This window comes from Exophiala aquamarina, assembly GCF_000709125.1.
Source record: "Exophiala aquamarina CBS 119918 chromosome Unknown aczIA-supercont1.6, whole genome shotgun sequence".
Taxonomy (NCBI): Eukaryota; Fungi; Ascomycota; class Eurotiomycetes; order Chaetothyriales; family Herpotrichiellaceae; genus Exophiala; species Exophiala aquamarina.
Window position 1 is genome coordinate 92,148 of NW_013550582.1, and position 19,840 is coordinate 111,987.

General features: G+C 46.4%; 7 protein-coding genes across 7 annotated transcripts; 4 read left to right on the forward strand and 3 right to left on the reverse strand.

Annotated features, from left to right (window-relative positions):
* Positions 1–299: 299 nt before the first annotated feature.
* On the reverse strand, positions 300–4,367 carry A1O9_07463 (uncharacterized protein; the record flags this gene model as incomplete). Its single annotated transcript, XM_013403019.1, has 1 exon — positions 300–4,367. The coding sequence occupies one exon, from the start codon at positions 4,365–4,367 to the stop codon at positions 300–302; it is 4,068 nt and encodes a 1,355-aa protein (XP_013258473.1).
* Positions 4,368–4,753: 386 nt separating this feature from the next.
* A1O9_07464 (uncharacterized protein) lies at positions 4,754–5,691 on the reverse strand (the record flags this gene model as incomplete). Its single annotated transcript, XM_013403020.1, has 2 exons — positions 4,754–5,454; positions 5,553–5,691. 2 exons carry the CDS (start codon positions 5,689–5,691, stop codon positions 4,754–4,756), a joined length of 840 nt encoding a protein of 279 aa, XP_013258474.1.
* Positions 5,692–6,399: 708 nt separating this feature from the next.
* A1O9_07465 (uncharacterized protein) lies at positions 6,400–7,494 on the forward strand (the record flags this gene model as incomplete). The annotated part of the gene is made up of 3 exons (XM_013403021.1): positions 6,400–6,981; positions 7,061–7,317; positions 7,383–7,494. 3 exons carry the CDS (start codon positions 6,400–6,402, stop codon positions 7,492–7,494), a joined length of 951 nt encoding a protein of 316 aa, XP_013258475.1.
* A 643-nt stretch (positions 7,495–8,137) lies between these two features.
* Positions 8,138–8,598, reverse strand: A1O9_07466 (uncharacterized protein). The gene is made up of 2 exons (XM_013403022.1): positions 8,441–8,598; positions 8,138–8,393 (listed from the first exon to the last, which is right to left on the reverse strand). Exons 1-2 carry the CDS (start codon positions 8,547–8,549, stop codon positions 8,308–8,310), a joined length of 195 nt encoding a protein of 64 aa, XP_013258476.1. The 5' UTR covers positions 8,550–8,598; the 3' UTR covers positions 8,138–8,307.
* A 1,600-nt stretch (positions 8,599–10,198) lies between these two features.
* On the forward strand, positions 10,199–11,286 carry A1O9_07467 (uncharacterized protein; the record flags this gene model as incomplete). Its single annotated transcript, XM_013403023.1, has 3 exons — positions 10,199–10,880; positions 10,929–11,138; positions 11,192–11,286. 3 exons carry the CDS (start codon positions 10,199–10,201, stop codon positions 11,284–11,286), a joined length of 987 nt encoding a protein of 328 aa, XP_013258477.1.
* Positions 11,287–11,791: 505 nt separating this feature from the next.
* Positions 11,792–13,007, forward strand: A1O9_07468 (delta-aminolevulinic acid dehydratase; the record flags this gene model as incomplete). The annotated part of the gene is made up of 2 exons (XM_013403024.1): positions 11,792–12,043; positions 12,099–13,007. The coding sequence occupies 2 exons, from the start codon at positions 11,792–11,794 to the stop codon at positions 13,005–13,007; spliced, it is 1,161 nt and encodes a 386-aa protein (XP_013258478.1).
* A 1,741-nt stretch (positions 13,008–14,748) lies between these two features.
* Positions 14,749–15,589, forward strand: A1O9_07469 (uncharacterized protein; the record flags this gene model as incomplete). Its single annotated transcript, XM_013403025.1, has 2 exons — positions 14,749–15,111; positions 15,464–15,589. The coding sequence occupies 2 exons, from the start codon at positions 14,749–14,751 to the stop codon at positions 15,587–15,589; spliced, it is 489 nt and encodes a 162-aa protein (XP_013258479.1).
* Positions 15,590–19,840: the final 4,251 nt, after the last annotated feature.

The following is a 19,840-nucleotide window of genomic DNA, read 5'->3' on the forward strand; positions in this document are numbered from 1 at the left end:
GTGTTTAACAGAAGGAGTGGCTGAAAGAAGAAGCGGCAGCTATCTGGTTTAAGAATCGAGATTTTGAGTCACCAAGTAGCGTTAATCGTCAAAAGAATGAGGGATAGGCCATAGAACTGAATGTGAAGACATAATGAATTAAATATGATAATGGATTGTTTATCCAGTAAGACTCCTTGATTCAGGGTACTTTTACTCTAGAACCTCACTTTCCCTTTCCTGGTCCCATCACCTTAGCTGCGTGAGGCCTAAGCATTGCACGCATACACACACAAAATCAATCCTAAGTGATGTTACAGTCAAGCCTCGTTGTTGTTGTTGTTGTTGTTGTTGTTGTTGTTGTTGTCGTCGTCGTCGTCGTCGTCGTCATCGTGATCGTTGTTGGTGCTAACTTCCTGCGCCATCATCTCCCCTTGCTGATCAGCCTGATCTCGGGCAACGCGCTCGGCGTAAGAAAGCAATCCGGCATAATGATCCTCAAGCCTGCCTTTATCCACGAATGACTTCAGCTTGGCTTGTTCCTTGTCCAAGTCCTTGCGAATTCCTTCTAATTCGTTCTCAACAAATCTATGGCGAATGGCACCAGAGACAACTTCTCGAGCAAGGATTTCAGATGGGGCTAAAAGTTGAAGTTCTTCGCCGTCCGCTTGGTCCGCGATAAAGGAGGCATACAGAGTTTTGAATAGACTTGTCGAGGTCTGTTCATGTTCGACCTTTGTGTCATCCTTCCCAGCTGTGTCGTTGAGAGCAAGCCAATCATCTCTGATCATTGCTCGCCTCCAGATAACGGCTCGCAGGTCATCCTTGAATGTCGTAGACAGCGCAGCTGAGATTCTTACAGCCCGTAAAGCTAAGTTGAACTCATTTCCGAGGATATGAGGATCATCTTGCTCGTCTCCTATCCAAGCGGTAGGATCCATCAACGTCAAAACATCGATCAATTCTTCAGGTGATAGTGGAGACCGACTGAGTAACGATTTCAGTCCATTTTTCAACAGTCTCTTCAAAGCTGGAGCTTTTGTAACAACTCTGGTGGCGAAGATCTCTGCAGCGAGGTCGTTGGCGGCTTTGTCATCAACAGTTGGACCTACAGCTGTCGTAACGTGCAGATGTACCATTTCTTGAATCTCGATCAACGCTATGTCTGTGTTGTATTTTGCTGTGTCCTCTCCTCCGGCGGCCAGATGTGTCAATTTAGCAAGCGCGAGCTCAGTCTTCTTGTTCCAAATATCCACAGTTTCTTCTGTAGATACTTGGGCGAGAGCTTTTTCGGCACGAGAAAAGTTTTCGGAGATGAGCACATCCGTAATCCAGCTGAGCTTTCCAAGTTGCTGGCCATAGTCTTGAGCTTTTCTGAAAAACCATTGGATTGCCTTTCGTTTGTTGTCGTCCTCTTGCCCTTTTGAAAGCAAGGTTCCCAATTCTCCGTCAATAATCAATTGACTGAAGTTAGCGTACGCCCAGCCTTTGCCGAATCGCTCGAAATATGTTTCGACGCGCGCTTGTAATTCTCCTAGCTTTCTTTCGTTGATCTCGACAAGTGAAGGATTAGCAAGAGCCTCCTCCCGGATTTGTTTGTCATACATATAGGTTAGTTGTACCAATAAGGCAAAATCTTGGAGCTTTTCTGCGAGGTGAATTGCACCCAGCATGTTGAACTTGGAGATAAGAAGCAAAATTTTCCTTAGGCGGCGTAGTCTTTCAATTGCAAGATTGCGGATTTCATCCCTCAACGCATCTGGGTCCTTTTGTCGTTCCTTATGAAGTAATTCTGTCTGAATGGCCTCTTCCTTGACAAGGCGTGAGAATAGCTCCACCTCTGTCGGCAAACGTGCTGCTAATTCCTTGAGAGCCGCCATTTTGGGGGCTTCATGAGGCTTTCCATCAATATTGGTGGGCATTTTCTTCTCCTTTTTGTCAGTTTGATTGACCTGCCACCACTCCACAAGGAATTTACAAACGTCGTAAATCAACGTTTGACTGAAACCGAATGTTTCATAAACTGAAGTCCAAGGATGGGGGATATCTGTCGGGAAACCGGCTTTCAGAATTCCATCTTCGAAAACCTCATCTCCAAGACCGTGGAGCGGCGCATTATCTTCTCGAAATTTGAGCGCTGCCGTATATGTTGCAACCCAAAGATCAACAGCCTCCTTCAGATAGTCGGCGATAACGACCGGATCTGTTACATCCATTTTTTCAAACTCTCGGATACAACTGACGAGTTCGCTCAGGAGATGATTGACCTGACCAGGACTGTTGGCAAGCCAGTGTCTAACGCGATCTTTTTCTCCCTTCTCAGGGTCGGGATATTTCTGGCGACTCTCGTGTAGTGCACGCAATGTGAATTCAAGATACGTCATTTCCCGGTCGCTCTGTGGATAGTTTCGTTGGATTTCTTCTTGCACCTTCCAGATAGCCTGCGCAGCAGCTAGTTTTTCAGCATTCAACAGTAACTCAAACCGAACCTGTCGAGAAACTTGTGCAGAATAATGTTCAATCAAATGTTGTGCCAAGTCATTCAACGCTTTTGCTCGGAGTCGCATTTGAGTATCAATCTGTGGAGCGGTTTTTGGAAGGTGCTTGGAAGATGAAGAGAGGATCTCTGAGCTGATCTCAAGTGCCGCTGATTGGACCTCCGCTGCAGAGAACAAATTGGTAGTACTTTGGAGATCGAAAGGATTTTGCTTGATGGTACCAAAGAAAACTGCTTGTTCAATCTTGGTCTTTGCGGAAATTTGATTTTGCAAGTCATCCGCTTCCACATCGAATTCTTGTTGTTCTCGTAAGTGTGAGGTAGCTTTGACTATCCCAAAGCCTTGCACCCCGAACACAATAGAGGATTGTTTGTCAGACATTTCCAAAGCGTGACCAATAACTTTGAAGATAGTACCCTCTTGAAATCGAATGCAGTCCTGAAATGGTTCGGGAAGTGCGTGCCGTTCCATTAACAATTGTGACGATGGAGATTCTGACACTTTCGCCAGTGAAAAGAGAACGACTGCAGTCTCAAACAGAATAAATACCATGGGCTGGGATTTGGACATACACAAACGCGGTCTCCAGGAATGTTGCTCTTTGAGCGGTGTCGTATAACATTTGATCGGATGGACCACCTTGACCTTTGCATCTTGATCCACCACCATTTCGACGATGTGGTAACTTGTTTCAATGTCGGTAGACAGTGAGGCCAGTACCATCATGGGCGCGCCATGACTGTCCCGTCGAGACAACGCGGTGCTTGGACCAGCGGAAAGCTCGACATCTAGGATTTTGAATTGGAGTGTTGTCTCAGAGACGGTTGGTTTGAGTGCGTCCAAGATAGCTTCTTTGAAACTAAAGGATGTCTCCAGCGAGTTTCCGACGCTGAGATTGGTATTCCAAAATTCAAGCTCTGCATCCTCAGTCGCGACAACAACATCACGTTGGCCCTTCCTGGACCCTCCAGCCTTGATAATAGGTGTTCCTTTTCGTTTATCTCCGTTGAATACGTTACGAATGCTGCCAAAGATACCGGATGCATTCGTATATTTTCGAAGATGTTGCACCCCAATATTAGGTCTGCCCATCTGGTCACGAATGGTCAAATGAGCGACTCGGCCATATTTGAAAGCTAGCATGAAGCCAGAAGGCTCTGCATTGACCAACTCCTCAACAAATTCGCCGCTCATCAGTCCTACAATTGAACCTTGCACCCCGCTTGATGTCTGACCCGGGAGAAATGATGATGCACTCGAGATGGTCTCCCAAAAGACGACTTTCCCCCATCTTGATGAAACCACGAGAAGCCCAGGTTCACCACTTGCAGATCTGGCTGTGAAGGTGGCCAGGGGCAGAGGATCTTCGGCAGATGAAGGAGGGAATGGCAGTTTGAAGTTTATGACGTCTCTGGACGAAGGTGTAGACGCACTGGAATTGAAAGGCCAGGTCAAAGCATCAGAATGTGTCAAGGCGAGTGCGTAACCATATTCAGGGGATATCACGCATGAATATGGGATGTCTGGATGATTTCGGATTTGCTCAGGTAGGGCTGGCAGTTGGACGATTGTATAGAAATCATTGTTGGAAAGAGTTAATGCCGCCGAACCTGTCGCACGTTCAGATCGTTTCTCAGGCTTCTTTCCTCGGATGGTAACTTCTCGAGACTCGGGAGGGGCTGTTGCGTGTCCATTGCTTTTCTCTTCAGTAGTTTCTCGCCCGGCAACCTCATTCAGGCTCGCTTCAGCCAAGGGCTCGAAGGTATCTCGACGTAGAGCTGATCGTTTTCGCTTCGCCTGGGGTAGTTTTATTGTGTCATCCGTGCCTACCGTCTGTCGGTTTCTCTTGGGTCTTAATGACTGGGCTCTGGAGGCATCTGGAGAAAACATGCTGAAGATGCCTCGGGCAGCAGAAGAGGGTGCAGCAGTGTGGATGAATGGAATGTTTGGGAGCAGTCGCAAATAAAGCTAGGAATTTGACAATCCCCGTTCCTGACGCGTCGTTCCCAGCAGGGCAACCTAGTCCGAAAAGAGATGGGAAGTGACGCTGCCTTGTTTCTCCGAAGCTACTACGTGATAAGGCTGTACTCTAGCCTTGCGCTTCACCAACGATCAATCAGATTTGACAAAAAGTCGTCGTTGTAATAGGAGGTGGTATTTCTGCGAGAACGGGTCTAAAAAGGCCTACTTGCAAGGTCAAAATTATTAACACTGCTAAATTTTGGATTCACTCAACCATGCCAGCTGTCTGTCCAAATAGCTACGCTCGCACTCCCTCATGGTCGCTCAAAGACTAAAGGATCATCTCCTCGCAGATCTCGCCAGCGATTGGTAGCTTCGAACAAATCATTGCAGCCCTCAACCAAAAACCACCACCTGCGGATGAAACCTTGACTGAGTTCCCAACCACGAGGTTCCCAAGGGTCCGACCATACGATAATCGCGGACTCAATATTATGCTGCTTACCGGAGATTCCGCCCATAAGATCAGCGCATAGCTCGGCATTCGAGATCAGGCGCTGAGTTCTGGTTGCGTTGTCTCGCATCCTTGGGGAAGGCATGATATCGATCCAATCCGGGTATGAAGTACTTCGCTGAAGTTCAGTCGGCTTTAGAGATTCTGGTAAACTTTTGCGTTGATAGGGATTGGGAAAGATAGTAGTGCAACTGCCGAAGCGGCAGGTTTGTTGGCTTATGAGGTGGAGGTGGCCTAAGATGAGGACATTGGTCAAGGTTGCTCTCCATGCGTTGTACTGAACCAGCGGTAATAAATGATCGCGCGACATTGGATATAGATTTCGCATGGGAACAAAGGAGCCCCTCTGGTCGAGAGCAGCAGGGATGAAGAGATTAGGCGTTGTGCGAACAGCCTGGTTGTCGCTTGGAGGGTAGATAACATGTCGAGTACCGGATTCTGCCTCAATATTTGGGTGCAAAGGCATTTCCCGTTCCGCAAGTTGTGCTGCTTTCCGCTTGCCTAGCTCTGAGTCAGCATTAATCTACCACGTCTACCAGAATACCTCGAAGACTGTTTTCATTCTGCAATGACTCAACAAAGAAGCAGGGGAAACGCACGATGTGCCCTTAAACTTAACCGGACTTGGCGTTTTCGTCTCTCTTTTGGATCCTTCAATCCAGTCCAGTTGTCATCATCACAATGCGCTTCGGCTAATTGGTCCATATACCCCAGCCGCAGACGTCCAGGGGTCTCCATTGTGTTTTGTGGACTTCGTTGTGATAAGCAAGTTGATCAGGTCAACTCTTTCCGAGCTCCGACTTGAGGAAACTGAAATCCCTTATAATCTGCAATATGCTTTCATGCCGCTCCAAAGGTATAATGAAAGGGTTGCCTTCGTCCAAGGCAAGGGTTGTGGTCAGTGATAGATCAAGTGTATCCAATTCGATCCTGTCGTTAACCTGCATCCACACTAAAATATGCAACCTGCTTTCATCGCTTAACTCAAGAAAGTTAGTGCATTCAAATACCGCCTAGCATGCCATCCAATGAGACAACGAGAACATCTCTACTACCCGAGGGCCTTCAAAGATCACTTACCAGTTACTACAGGTAGAGGGGCCGAATTCGTTCATCGACGATTGAGACATATAGACTACGTAGTTAGTTCTGAGCTACTTGGTCGCTAGTTCTTGATGATGGCCCCTGCTTTGCCTGGAGAGCGTTTGAACATGAGGACGTACGAAAACAATAAAAGGAGAGCAGTCTGCCACAAAATGGCAGCAGACAGTTTCCACGCAAGACATTTCCCCACCGAGCATCCGCCCCATCCGCTTTGCCATTACCCAGCGGCCATCATAGCAGCAGAATCCTTATCAAGCTGCGCAGGCTCGACTTGTCCTCAGCACAGCCTCCGAGCCTAGATCTAGCTTCAGATTGTATTGCACATTATGGCGGTCGGCCTTGATGGTTTATGGCTGGCTTGGCGCTCAGTTCGTAGCACTGCCATATCTAACGAAATCGTACAGCGGACAGACCGTTGTTGTCACCGGCGCCAACGTGGGTCTGCGCTTGGAGGCAGCCCGCCATTTTGTCCGACTGGGTGCGCAGAAGGTCATTGTCGCGGTTCGAAGCAGGAGTAAAGGAGAGGCAGCGGCCAAATCCATCCATGAATCAACGGGTCGAGGGGGTGTCGCTGAGGTCTGGGAACTGGATCTTAGCCCACATTCAAGCGTCAAGGCGTTTGCACAACGCGCTTCAACTCTCGAGCGCCTTGATATTGTCATCAACAATGCAGGTATTCTGACCCGTGACTTTAAACTTGTTGAAGATAATGAGTCCACCATCACGGTCAATGTGCTGAGCGCAATGCTATTGAGTCTATTGCTGCTTCCCAAGCTGCGGGAAACTTCGGTCCAGTTCCAAAAAGAGGTAGTTCTCACATTCACCGGGTCCTTCACTCACTTCATGACGGATTTCCCAGAGCAGAAGGAGAATATTCTTAAAGATTTGGCCATTCAGGAGAATGCAGACATGGCCAATAGGTCAGTATCATTACCTACCTTTTCCAAGAAGATAGAGCATCTATTGATTCCACAACAGATACTACGTTTCGAAACTGGTGTAGCTCCTCGTGGTTCGAGAATTAGCTGCCCAAATCACTGAATCCTCGTCGCCGGGTGACATCACAGTGTCAGTTGTGAACCCAGGGTTCGTAAAGACATCTATCATGAGAAACGCCGGAATCGTGCTCAAAATACTGTTTCCGCCCTGGAGGGCCCTCATTGGTCGGTCGGCTGAAAAGGGGTCAAGGACCCTCTTGCACGGTGCAGCTGGCGGGAAGGAGACGCATGGACAATACTTGGACGCTTGTGCAATCGCAGCGTAAGTCTATGCGGACATCTGTCCTTCCATCTTTCAGCTTAGCTGAGCTGATCTGTACAACATAGCCCATCGGACTTCGTGACAAGCAGTGGCGGCCATGAGGTCCAGAAAAGATTATGGAGAGAGTTTGTTGAAACGCTCGAGGAGATAAATCCAAGTGTGTCAAGCAATATCTGAAAAGGGAAGGAGAACTAATAATCATCGCCCTGAGTGGCAAATTCCCATAGCAATCCTACCTGTAGGTGCTGATACAGAGGTCAGACCTATCCGCTGATATTTTCTCTTACGAAAGAATCAAGTTGATGGGAATCTGGGAGTCACTACATGACTATGATTATTAAGAAATAGTATATAGCGTACCGGGAATTGCCAAGCTTTATTCGGTGCGGGTAACGTGAAGCAAGTGTGCCTCAGGCCTCAGGTTTTGGTGGCACTCGATGGCCTAGCTGAGGTGTCGAATTGCCAGGCTTTCTCGGGTTTGGATAACTATTCTTCCGTCGCATCGTCCGCTGCTACTACAGTACAGGCATCTCCTGCAGGATTTCACGTTACGACAACTAGCAATTGAGAATGATTATAGAAAACAGCTGCAATGTCTTGGGTGGGACAGAGCGACTGGAATCGTCTTCTGCTAGTACACTATGGCTAACTCTGTCGCTCCTCGACTCGCTCCAGCACCATCGGACATATTTGGTTGTGAAACAAATACTGCTGATGTCACAGTATACATATTGTGAAGCACCATCCTGGCGCCATATGAGAGAATTGATCTGACCCTGATTGTAGAGCAGTCAATCTCGATACATGCTTGTGTGTAGTATTACAATTTCTTGTCATCATCATCAATACTGCCTCCCAAAGTGCTGCTGTCTGTGGATTCTTCCTTGGAGAGATTACTTGCTTCCTCCATGTCATCGTCGGTGGGACCATGAAGGCTCTCCTCGAAGACCGGGTCGGCATCCATGGCTTCGAACTTGGTCTTAAAGTCACCTAGGACTTGAGTGGAACTGTTGGAGCGACGGCGTTGATTGTTGAAGGAGTAGCCATAGTCTTGGGCTTCTTCGCCATCACGGCCCCTTGCACCATGTCAGCTCCAATCTCATGAGCAGCGAGGATGTCTTACCAGTTGCCTTTGCCGCCTCCTTGCTTCTTGACACCCTTTGGATCAGCATCAACGTGACCATGTTTGGCGAAGTAGCGTGGAAGGCGGTCTTCAGGAAGAGCTGTGCCATCAGCCAAGGCACTGTGGTTGCGGTCGTTGCCCTTGTTGGTGCGAGTCACTGCATTTGGGTCAGCGCATGTTGATGGAAGAGGCCGGGATGACTTACTGATTGGGTGAGAGTGTCGAAGGGGTTGGCTGAGGACAAGTGAAAGTGTTTTGGTGGTTCACAAGTCTCTATTGTGGTTGATTGTTGCTGAAAGAAAGAGTCAGAAGGGGATGAGCGGAGGTTGGACCTGAGATGGGCAGACACGCGACCCTGCAGAAAGAGGAAGGGAGGGACGAAGCTTGGGCCAACTGGCAACGAGGTGCAAGACCACTCGGGATTCAGTGAAGTAACTCACGTTTTCGAGATGCAGATTGATGTTATTGACACAGTAGCTGAAGACGAGGACAAAGAGAAGGAAGATGAGAGTGAATGAAGTGATGCTTGAGTTTTGGGGTTCGTTCTACGAGACTGGGTTGGTGATTGGAGACGCTTAAGAGGATGGGGACCGGAAGTGAAGGCAGATGAGTGTTTGGTGGGAGGGATACCAGTGAGTTTAAACGGGGTGGCTACTTTCGTTAGTCAGGGATAAGATTGAGGCCATTTGCTCGCATGACCTTCTAATTGGGATGGCGACGCGGTGGACGGGCGAGGCATGAGGCATGAGGCATGAGGCATCATGGCTGCCAGCGATGGGTGATCACTGATGGCACTCCCGATACCGATGGGGGGCGCCTGCCTTCCATCGTGATCGATGCTCAAGTGACACCTTCCCCGGATTCAACCTGCCGTACTAACGCAACTAGCGCGGGGTTTTCAACGCTTGGCTGGGCACTAACGTCTCCACTCCCTCAGAAGCGCGAATCCACGCCTCCGGCACACCAACACGCAATCCAGGTACGGATAGCTGTAGAATGGAAAGGAAAGGTGTCTGTTTCCAGCAACATCCATAGCTCCACAGCTCCATAGCTCCCAACACTGTCACAACACAAACATAGTATATCGCATGCCAGCGTATGGCTCGGTTGTCATGCAGGAACAAGATTCCTCTTCCTCTTGGCCTCCTGTGCTGGAAAGGCCACACGGATGCTGTCAATCCGAGGGGGAATTGTGAACTGACAAGCTGCGGATGCAAATGTCGCAAAAGTGAGTCCATCTCACAGTGGGTGTTTGCAGCAATAAAATGGAGTACTGCTTGAAAGTCTCTCACCGACCGACTGCCTTTATGGAATGGCGGCGATGCGGTCGGCGGCTCGGTGGTGGTCACTGATCACCCGTCAGGTGGTGTGACCACGGCTTCTCCCGAACAAACACCTCACGTGATGAACCTCAACTTTGTCCCCGGGCTGCGAGCTTCAGAATATCAACTATGTTGATCATCTTGATTTATATGGCCCCAAGCAGCTCACTGCTGTTCACGTGGTAGATCAAAATCCTGCGTGGTTTGCTTAACCCTTTCCAGGCAATAAAAGCCAGTGGGACATGCAGGGGCGCGTCATAATTCGAGCCCGGTACAGACTTCAGTATCAATCCGGCCGCTTTATCTTAGCGTTCTTTTCCGATTTCTAATCTAGGCCGTGCGCCCTGATTCTTTTTCCCCTTCTCCCCAGCAAAGGTCGATCACAATCATTCACCATAGCACTACTACCACGAGCCTGTAGGACAAATCCACCATCATGTCGCCCTCTATCCTCATGGACACTTCCGACGACTTCGTCATGCCCACATCCAAAGTCCCTCAAACCCTCAAACGAACACTGCTGCTTTCGCCACCTTCAATATCATCCCACCAAGAGAAATTGACCAGCGTCTTACAAAGCTATGATAGATCAGTCACGGACTTGCAGATGCTGGATAGGCTGTCAGTGGGGCTGGTTTCGCTCCCTTCCTCAACCTATGACCTCATTCTGATCCTTTCCGATGCGGATGGATCTCGCCGCGAAAGCCAACCTCTCCTCGGTCGGGCGGTGTTTTCTCTGCTGGTTGCAGCATTGAAGGACGGTGGACAACTCCGCAGCCAGGATGGGCAACTTGGGGAATATGATATTGCTGAGAAAAATGAAGGCATTCTTGCTGGACTGTCCTTCGAATCTGGAGTGGGATTCGTCAAGCCCAAGGCTTGCGCGCAGGAGACTGTCCCATTGAAATTTGGAAGGAAGAATGCCTCTCAAGCAGCAGGTGGACTTCGCAATGGAAATGTGGACCATGTCTCTCTGCCCTTGAGTGGAAAGCGGAAGGTTGAAGAAGAAGTTCCAGCGGGTGTGGGCTTCGACGACGGAAACAACGGCTCAGATGATGAGCTAATCGATGAAGATGAGTTGATGGAAGACGAGGACTTCCAACGACCGATCAAGATTCGTGAGTTTGATGCACAACTTCAACACTGAAAAAGCTAACCCCTACCAGCAACCGAGTGTCAACCCAAGGCCAAGAGGCGACGAGCGTGCAAAGATTGCTCATGTGGACTGGCAGAAAAGTTAGAGGCCGAGGATCGCGCGAAAAGGGAGAACGCAGACAAAACACTCAACGCGTTGAAACTACAAGCGGATGATCTTGCCGAGGTTGATTTCACAGTCCAAGGCAAGGTCGGCAGTTGTGGAAACTGCAGTCTAGGGGGTAAGTGTTTCAGTCCCACAGAACATGCTCTATATTAACGCTTCGCGTACTAGATGCCTTCCGCTGCGACGGATGTCCATATATCGGGCTCCCAGCTTTCAAGCCTGGCGAGGAGGTGCGCCTCTTGAACAATGACATTCAATTGTAAATCTTTGGTTGTCTGGCAATGCATGGCGACGGCGTTGAGGGGCAAATATTCACTGGATCACGGGAACATCACGCATTGAATACTACTGTGGTTATCGCTAGAATTGCAGGAAGGACTCCATGTACAGAGTACTCGGAACATGAGGACGGAGGCATGCGGGAACCCCTCTGAGGGGGACGACTTCTCCACGGAGATCAGATTAGATACTGGAATGCTGGAACATCGTTTATCCGCCGCGCCCCCTCAAACTTCCCCCGAATAGCGTGTTTCGGAAGGGTCATCGTTTCTTGGTTGGCCAATAACGATTACCCCATTTTCTTTCGTATGCTGCGACTTTTTCGCTGCAATTGGAAGCAAAAGGCGACTGTGGAACTTCGCCGCTTCTTCGTCTTTGTTCCCTCGCAGTTCCTCATCCACACCGTTCATTGTCTCCACGACAGCACATCGTCTGAACTGACCGTTGCCCTTAACTTGAAATCACACTCCACCTATCCTCACTCTAAACATGTCGTTTTCATCTCTTGTACAAGACATCGCATTCCGCGACCCCTCGCTACAGAATCCTCGTGCTAGTGGCAGTACGATTAATAGCAATATTGATGATCAATCCACCATCTCGCGCAGGTCGCAAGCTCGTTCGTATGCATCCACTGCTGCTACCAGTGTGAGCATCGCAGGCGATATCTCTAGTCAACTGCATGCGGGGTACAGCCATCCTCTGTCAAGAGCATGGCAAGCTGAAAGACAATTGACGAAGGTACAATAAGACAAAGCTATTCAAGCTATACTCTGTAATGCTGACAGGACTCCAGTCGATGCTCATTTACCCCCTTTTCATTACCGATAATCCTGATGAATTCACCCCCATCCCCTCTCTACCGAACCAGAATCGCCTGGGCCTCAATAAATTAATCTCTTTCATCACACCACTGGTGCAAAAGGGCTTACGGTCTGTCATCCTTTTTGGCGTGCCCTTGGCTCCCACTGCCAAAGATGCACTAGGCACTGCGGCGGACGATCCAGAAGGTCCGGTCATCCAAGCCATCCAGCTGCTTCGCCGAAACTTCCCCCAGCTCTTCATCGTCGCTGACGTGTGTCTCTGCGAGTACACGTCGCACGGCCACTGTGGTATCCTGCGCGATGATGGGAGTCTCAATAATGCTATGTCCGTTGAGAGGATCTCTGACGTGGCCATGGCGTACGCCCAGGCCGGAGCCCACTGTGTAGCTCCCTCAGACATGAACGACGGACGAATCCGGGCCATAAAATTAAAACTTATTGAGGCCGGCCTTTCCCATCAAGTCAACCTGATGAGTTACGCCGCCAAGTTCTCTGGGTGCCTGTACGGCCCATTCCGCGATGCGGCGGGCTCGTGCCCCAGTTTCGGCGACCGGAAGTGTTACCAACTGCCACCGGGAGGACGAGGGTTGGCTCGAAGAGCCATAGCCCGAGACATCCAAGAAGGCGCCGACATTATCATGGTCAAGCCCGCGAGCTCCTACCTGGACATCATCTCCGACGCGAAAGAAATCGCCAAAGACATGCCCATTGCCGCATACCAGGTGTCAGGTGAATACGCAATGCTCCATGCCGGTGCCAAGGCAGGAGTCTTTGATTTGAAGCAAATGGCCTTCGAGAGCACCGAAGGCATCTTGCGAGCCGGTGCGGGAATTGTCATCAGCTACTTCACGCCCGAGTTCCTCGATTGGTTGAGTGCATAGATAGGCTGTCCTGTTTGCGCTTTTTGCCCCATTGTTTGGAAAAGCATACATGTCCACCATCATATCTATTCCTTCTATGGCTCACGAGATACCAGGAAGACTCGTTTTTCGATTTCTTTCTCCTTGTTGTTCTTCATGAGCTGTGGCGGCGTCTTAAGTTTAGAAGCGGGCGAACGAAGGAGATGGACCGAAAATTATAGAAGAAGTACCAATGCACAAATTGCCCCTCTGTGGGCGAATTGAATCCTCATGACTATCCATATCAAAAATTTGTTTGTCCTGCGATACTGGGTGGTTTCGACGCTTTCGTACGCGCCCTATCTTGACATCCCCACACCTTGAACCACTTGCGGAAAGCTCAATTGTCCAGCAGGTTTTGGTCCTACTTTCCAGGTTACACGCAGGCAAAACGGGAGAGGCTGCTGCACGAGACACTCGTAGAGCAAAGGGCTGAGGATGGAGGTTTGCTAAATGGCATCTTTCCCGAAATGCATTGGGTACATTGGGAGATGCAGCCGTCATTTCGAAGAGCTGGCAAAGCCTGAACGGGTCATGTGTCAAGCAGCGCTCCTTTGGTTATTTCTCAGTCTGCTCACCACCCTCCATCAATGTTCGCGAACTCCTCCAGCTGCTGCAACGGCGATGCGGTGTTAATTAACACAACCAGCACGGGATGTACCCCTAATTTGGTGGGGAAATTATGTGGGAGGGTACTGGAGCTCTGCAGAGACGGAGAGGCGTGTGGGGAAACACTCCTTGGATTTTCTCGATCCCGCTCGCCTCATCCCCACCTTGAGTTGTTAAGCAAGCATCCTCGCAGATTTCAGAACTTGCGAGATGGAGCCGCATAAGGGAAAGGAAGGTATGCAGAGCGGCTGAGCAACCGGGAAATTCTTCTCAGGCAATTCTATCCATCCTTTTATTGATATCCTCGTCAAGTGTCGGTGTTTTCCTCTCCCCTCCTCCTGAGTGGCCACGGACCCACATATCCTCAAGATGAGCACGTTCGACTCCGAGCTCAAACGGTATGGTTTTGCTTCGATCGTGCTAATTTTGCTCTTCGGATTTGGTTTCCATCGACTATGGAGGGCGTACGGGACGCCCCTGAGAGGAACACCGGGACCCTTTTTCGCCAGATTCTCTCGGCTGTGGTATCTCCGAGACGTCTGGCGGGGCAACTTCGAGAAAGTCAACAGCAGATTACACGAACAATTCGGTAGGGAAAAGGACTTTCAAGCCAGACGAAGCAGCCTTATAACAGATGTCTAAAGGCCCCGTCGTCCGGATTGCTCCAAATGAGTACAGTCTCGATGATGCGAATGCTGTCAAAGTAATATACGGACACGGCTCTCGGTTCGTTAAGGTGTGCTGTTCATCGCATCAGACCGACTTGAAAATGTAATTTTTGATCTTTAGGCACCTTGTTATTACGCCAGCAGTCACCCTGACCCTAAACGGCACGTGGAGACCGAAGAGTGGCAAACTTGTACTCCATGACATCGCTGGTCCAGATGGAAGAGGACGTCAACGGCTGCGCTCGGAGGATGATCATAAAGTTCGAGGAGTTCTCTCAAACCAAGTGCGATATCAACCTGCAAGAATAGTGCCAATATTGGGCATTTGATACTATTGGTTTAATCACGGTAGGTCTGAGTTATAAGCCTTCCTCACTGCTATCGTGTTTCTAACACACTTTAAAGTTGGGAAGAGATTTGGCTTCCTCGACTCCAGCTGCGATTAGATGGGGTTGATGAGGGCCATTCATATCTACCTTGTGCACTCCGCCAACGTCGGCATCTACAGCGAATGGCACCCGATCATCTCATACATCAAGGTTCTGCTCGGAATACCCATGATGCAGTATATGGTCGATTTCTGCCAGAAGCACATCACAGAGAGGCTTGACGCCACGAAATTTGAGACTAGAGTAACAAGACAAGATGATGATTTCTTAGCCAAGCTTCTCACACTGCATTCTGGGGATCCCGTCAAGTTCACCATCTATCACGTCTTGATGTCGTGTTTCACCAATATTGGCGCCGTCTCAGATACCACCTCCATCAGTATGGCTGCCGTTATGTATCACTTGATGAAGAATGCGGAGGTATATAAGAAGCTGAGTACTTGGTCTAGCCGTCATGACATCGAAGTCCCACTTCTGACCCCGTGTTTCCCGTCTTGACATAACATTGCTAGTTACGAGCGGAAATCGACATAAATATCAGACAAAGCCTCTCCAAACGCCATCATTTCATTTACGGAGGCCCAAAGTATGCCGTATCTGCAGGTATGCATTAAAGAAGGTCTAAGAATGCAGCCTGTCACAAGGCTGCCGCTTGCCCGCGTTGTACCTAAAGGAGGCGTGTATCTCTGTGGTAGATACTTCCTGGAAGGGGTGAGTATACCGTCCAACATCTGCCACACGATGGATCAAAGATGGTAAGTTCTTCTTGTAGGCGATAGTTGGAGTAAACTCTTGGGTAGCTCACCGCAATAAGGATGTGTTCGGAGCGGACGCGGACACCTACCGTCCAGAGCGCTGGCTTGAAAGTGCCAAACGGGCTTCTAAAATGGAGAAGTAATTTATGACGGTTACGAACATTTCTTCTTCTGCCGGAATACCTCGGACGTGCGGGCTGAGACTAGTATAGTTCAGGTTTGGTTCTCGAACTTGCATCGCCTCCTGGAATTTCAAAGCTGGTGGCCGAGTTCGTTCGAAGGTTCGACTTCAAGCTCACCAGTCCTGGCAAGGAACTGGAAACGGAGAATGTCTGGTTCGTGAAATACAGAGTTCGACGTCGGAATCTCGACGTAGGTACTTTCCATTTCCATCTTTAGACCTGAGCGTGGCCCTAAGCCTCGCCGCTTTAACCTAAGATGCTCCTGTACGTAACTAAGCATAGTATAGTTCGGCCTAAGCAACGGATTAATCTTGCCTACATCTAGGCTAGGGCCTATATTCTTAGAACCCGCCTATAGTTACTATTACGAATAATAATATACGATACGAAGGTTAAAGTCTTTAGATTAAGGACCTAGGTACTCTAGAGATTAGAAGCTAGAAAACTAGATAGCTAAGTAGCTCTATTATACTAATAGCTATTATCGCTATTAGAGGATATAATAATAACTAAGTCTATATTATACTATACTATTATATTAGGGCTCGAGGCGCTTAGTCATGAAAGAAGAGAGAAGGAGCCTTAGTATGGAAGAACAAGTAAGTAAGGAAAAAAGTAGAGAATCTAAGCGACGAGGACAAGGAGATAAGCAACGTTACGTACGAGAGCGTACGTTAAGTATTAAATAGTAGTCATAAGAGTATAGTTTATAGAAATAAGAGTATTTTCCTTCTACGAGTTCGGCTATATAACTATATAGCCTAAGTTTTAGTAGTAGTAACCTTTACGAATAAGGCTATTATAGCTTTATATATATCTATTACGAGAAGTCTTAAAAGTATAGTCCTTTAGCGAGCTTAAGACTATAGAGATCTTTAGCGTTACTATTCCCTCGCTAATATAGGTAAGTAAAGAGTATTATTCTAGTTATAGCTACTATAGTATTCGTTTTAGTATCGGTTAGTTCTTATTCTACGATCCTAGAAGAAAGAGAACTCCTAGGAACGTAGCCCTACCCCTTTATCTAACCTATAGGATAGGCGAGAATATATATCGATTTAACTATAATATAGTATTAGACTCCGAACTATAAGTACGATATAAGAATCGACTACGACTTAGCTATAACTAGCGCGCGAGTAAATAGAGACTAGCTTTAAGCTATTCTTTCTTCTTAACTAACTAACTAAGAATGGATCGAAATCGACGTAAGCGAAATATAAGCGACTTAGCGATAATACTAATCTATATCTTAACTAACTATCTATATATAGGTTATATACGAGTAATACGCTACTTACTACCGAAATTATTATTATTATTCTCTTTCGAAGAAAATCGCTCTTTAGTCTAGCGAAAGATAGAAAGATTATTTTAAGAAATAGTTAGTATACGACTAGTGTAAGGTATATAGACTTACTATAGTTATAAAGATAGAAATATTAAAATCAATAGTATTAGGAACGGATAAGCGCCGCTAAGCGAACGCCGAGATTCTAGTATATAAGTATTACGGGTTAAACCCGTAGGATATCTTAGTAAGAACTAGCGACGTCTAGATTCGACCGTATAGTTATATAGCCGAACGATATTACGTAATATTAATGGATATCTTAGCGAGCGACGCTAAGACTAAACTAGCGATACCTAGATTCGATCGTATAGTTATATAGCCGGACGATATTATATAATACTAATAGTTACCTAGGATACCGGGCGACCTACCCTAGGAGATTATATTTTTCTATAGATAGCGGTAGGACTTCTTTCTTTCTTTCCTTGAGCTTAACGTCCTTATTAAATAGGTCCTATAGTAGTTAAATAAGCTCCTATTAAAACTCTTATATTACGTTAAGCTTTCTATTATATAGTTAAGAAAAAGAGTTTTTATCGTATAAGATAGATATATCGATAGTACTAACGAAAGCTCTCTTATAGTAGGTAGTATAATTATTTTAAATAATTTAAATATAGAACGAATAGATAGTTATATAGTATCCGGGGGATAAGTTTTAGGATCTATAGTGGAAGTAGCCGAAGACCGTAGAAAGAAAGAGTAGAATCTATAGTCGCTTTCTATCTTATTAAATAACTTAAGATCTATCTAAGTAAAGGAGTATAGGCCTATTTTATATAGGCGTAGGCTCCGTTATAATATCTCGTAAGTACGAGAGTAATTGCCGAGTATTCGTAAATACGAGTTAACTCCTAGAATACTTAGAAATTAAGTGTTATAATCCGAGCTACAAGTAGTTCTAACCAAGGTAGGGTTCCTTAATAGAATGGGTATTAGAGTACTGACTAGGATAATAAAGGGAATACTTATTCGTCGGACTGTATCCTAAAATGTAGGTATAGGATTACTAACGAAGTTAACTATAATAGTCCTATCTAGGGTAATAAGCGTGTATATATAATGCTAGTAGCTCTCCTGGATCTTATAGCTCCCCCCGGATCTCTCGAGATCCCATAAGATCTAAGGGATCCAGGGGATCCAGCCTAGCCTAGTCACCTAACTTAGCTTCGTTCTCCATCGGCTAACCTCCTTCCTTAGGTAGGTGCCTTAATTCCCTTAGCAACCTTTTAAGTAACCTAGCTCGTAATACTATCCTCCCCTCCTTCTAGTCGTTATCCCTAACGTACTTAAGGTGAGTCCCTCCTATACTTTCGTTTTCTCCTCTTCCTATAGCTAACTATATTACTTATAGGTGTTATTAAGCGTTCTAAATCCTCTACTGTTCGTCGTTAGCGCACCGCGCTTAAAATTAAAACTCTCGGAAGAAAATACGAAAGTATAGGTCGCTGTACTCCTTACTAGAATGTAAATATCGTCTATTTTATGTTAGATAGTTATACGCGATGTAATAACTATATACGTAATAACCGAAAAGATTATAATAGAGTGTTTTCTAATACTAAGTTCGAGGCTCTATTAGCTAAGCGTAGCCGTTTAGCCGAGGCCGCTCGCTAGAAAGGCGAAGAAATCCGTTAAAAAAGTGAAGAGATATAGCGTCTACTTTCTTCTATTACTTAGGCTAATATTAAGCGTAAGCGCCTCGAAAAGGAAGCCGAGTAGCTACTTAAGAAATAAAAGAAAATAGTCATCTAGGAGGCCTACGCCCTAGATATACTAGATTACGTCGATCCCCTACCCTAAGCTTCCTCTACCGTTCTAGTAGGTATAGATAACGCCTAGCTTAAAGATATCTTTAATTTATCGCCGGGTTCCCTAGCCTACTTCTTAGGTCCCATCCCCTTAGATTATCTAATAGTCCGATAATACTAGACTATAAGTCTCGGGTTAAGGTTTATCTCTAGTTCCTACGTATTTTCCTCCTCTAGGTATCCTAACTATTTAATTAGATATTTTATTTAATTATTCTCTTGCCTATACTAGAGTATAGTTTCTATATCGTAATAGAGTTCTTAGGTTTCTTCGTCGATATATACTAGTTCTAGTCTAGCTCCGTCTAGTACCTTTTCTAATAGCGATTTATAGAATACCGAGTATATATTTAGTCCTCCTAGTAAGTATAGTTTATAAGAGACTAGTTCTAATATCTTCCTAATTATATATAGTCTAATTTTAGTATAATCTAGTTTCTTACTTAGTCTCTATATTTTTATATTTTTTATATTAACGTAAACTATCTCCTCCTCTCGGAAGTCTAGTTCCTTAGATCTTTTCTTATTTACTACTTTTATAGTTATTTTTAATATTTTATCTAATTTTATCTTTAGTAGAAAGTATAACTTATATAAGTCTTCGACTTTTATCCTTACCTTTTCTACTATAGGTCTATCGCCTAATGGTTCTTTCTTAAAGTCTAGGTATCTCCCGTAATTCGTAAAGAATAGTAATATCCCGGTTACCGATGTATTATTGTTGAAAGCGAATTAAGCTATTAGTAATAGCTCGACCTAATTCCTTTACTAGTAATCTATATAGCATCGTAAATACTATTCTATCGTTTAATTCGTTTAATACGTTAGATTCTTATAGTCTAAGTATATCTATACTAGGTATTTAGCTCCCTCTAGGTATACTCTCTATATTTTTAGGTATTCTACTACTACGAGTAGTTCTTTGTCGTAGATATCGTAATTTACCTCGGGTCCGCTTAGCTTCCTTAAATAATATACTACTAGATAGAGCTTCCCTTATTCGTCTCTTTATTTAAGGTAGCCTCCTATTGCTTTATCTAAGGCGTC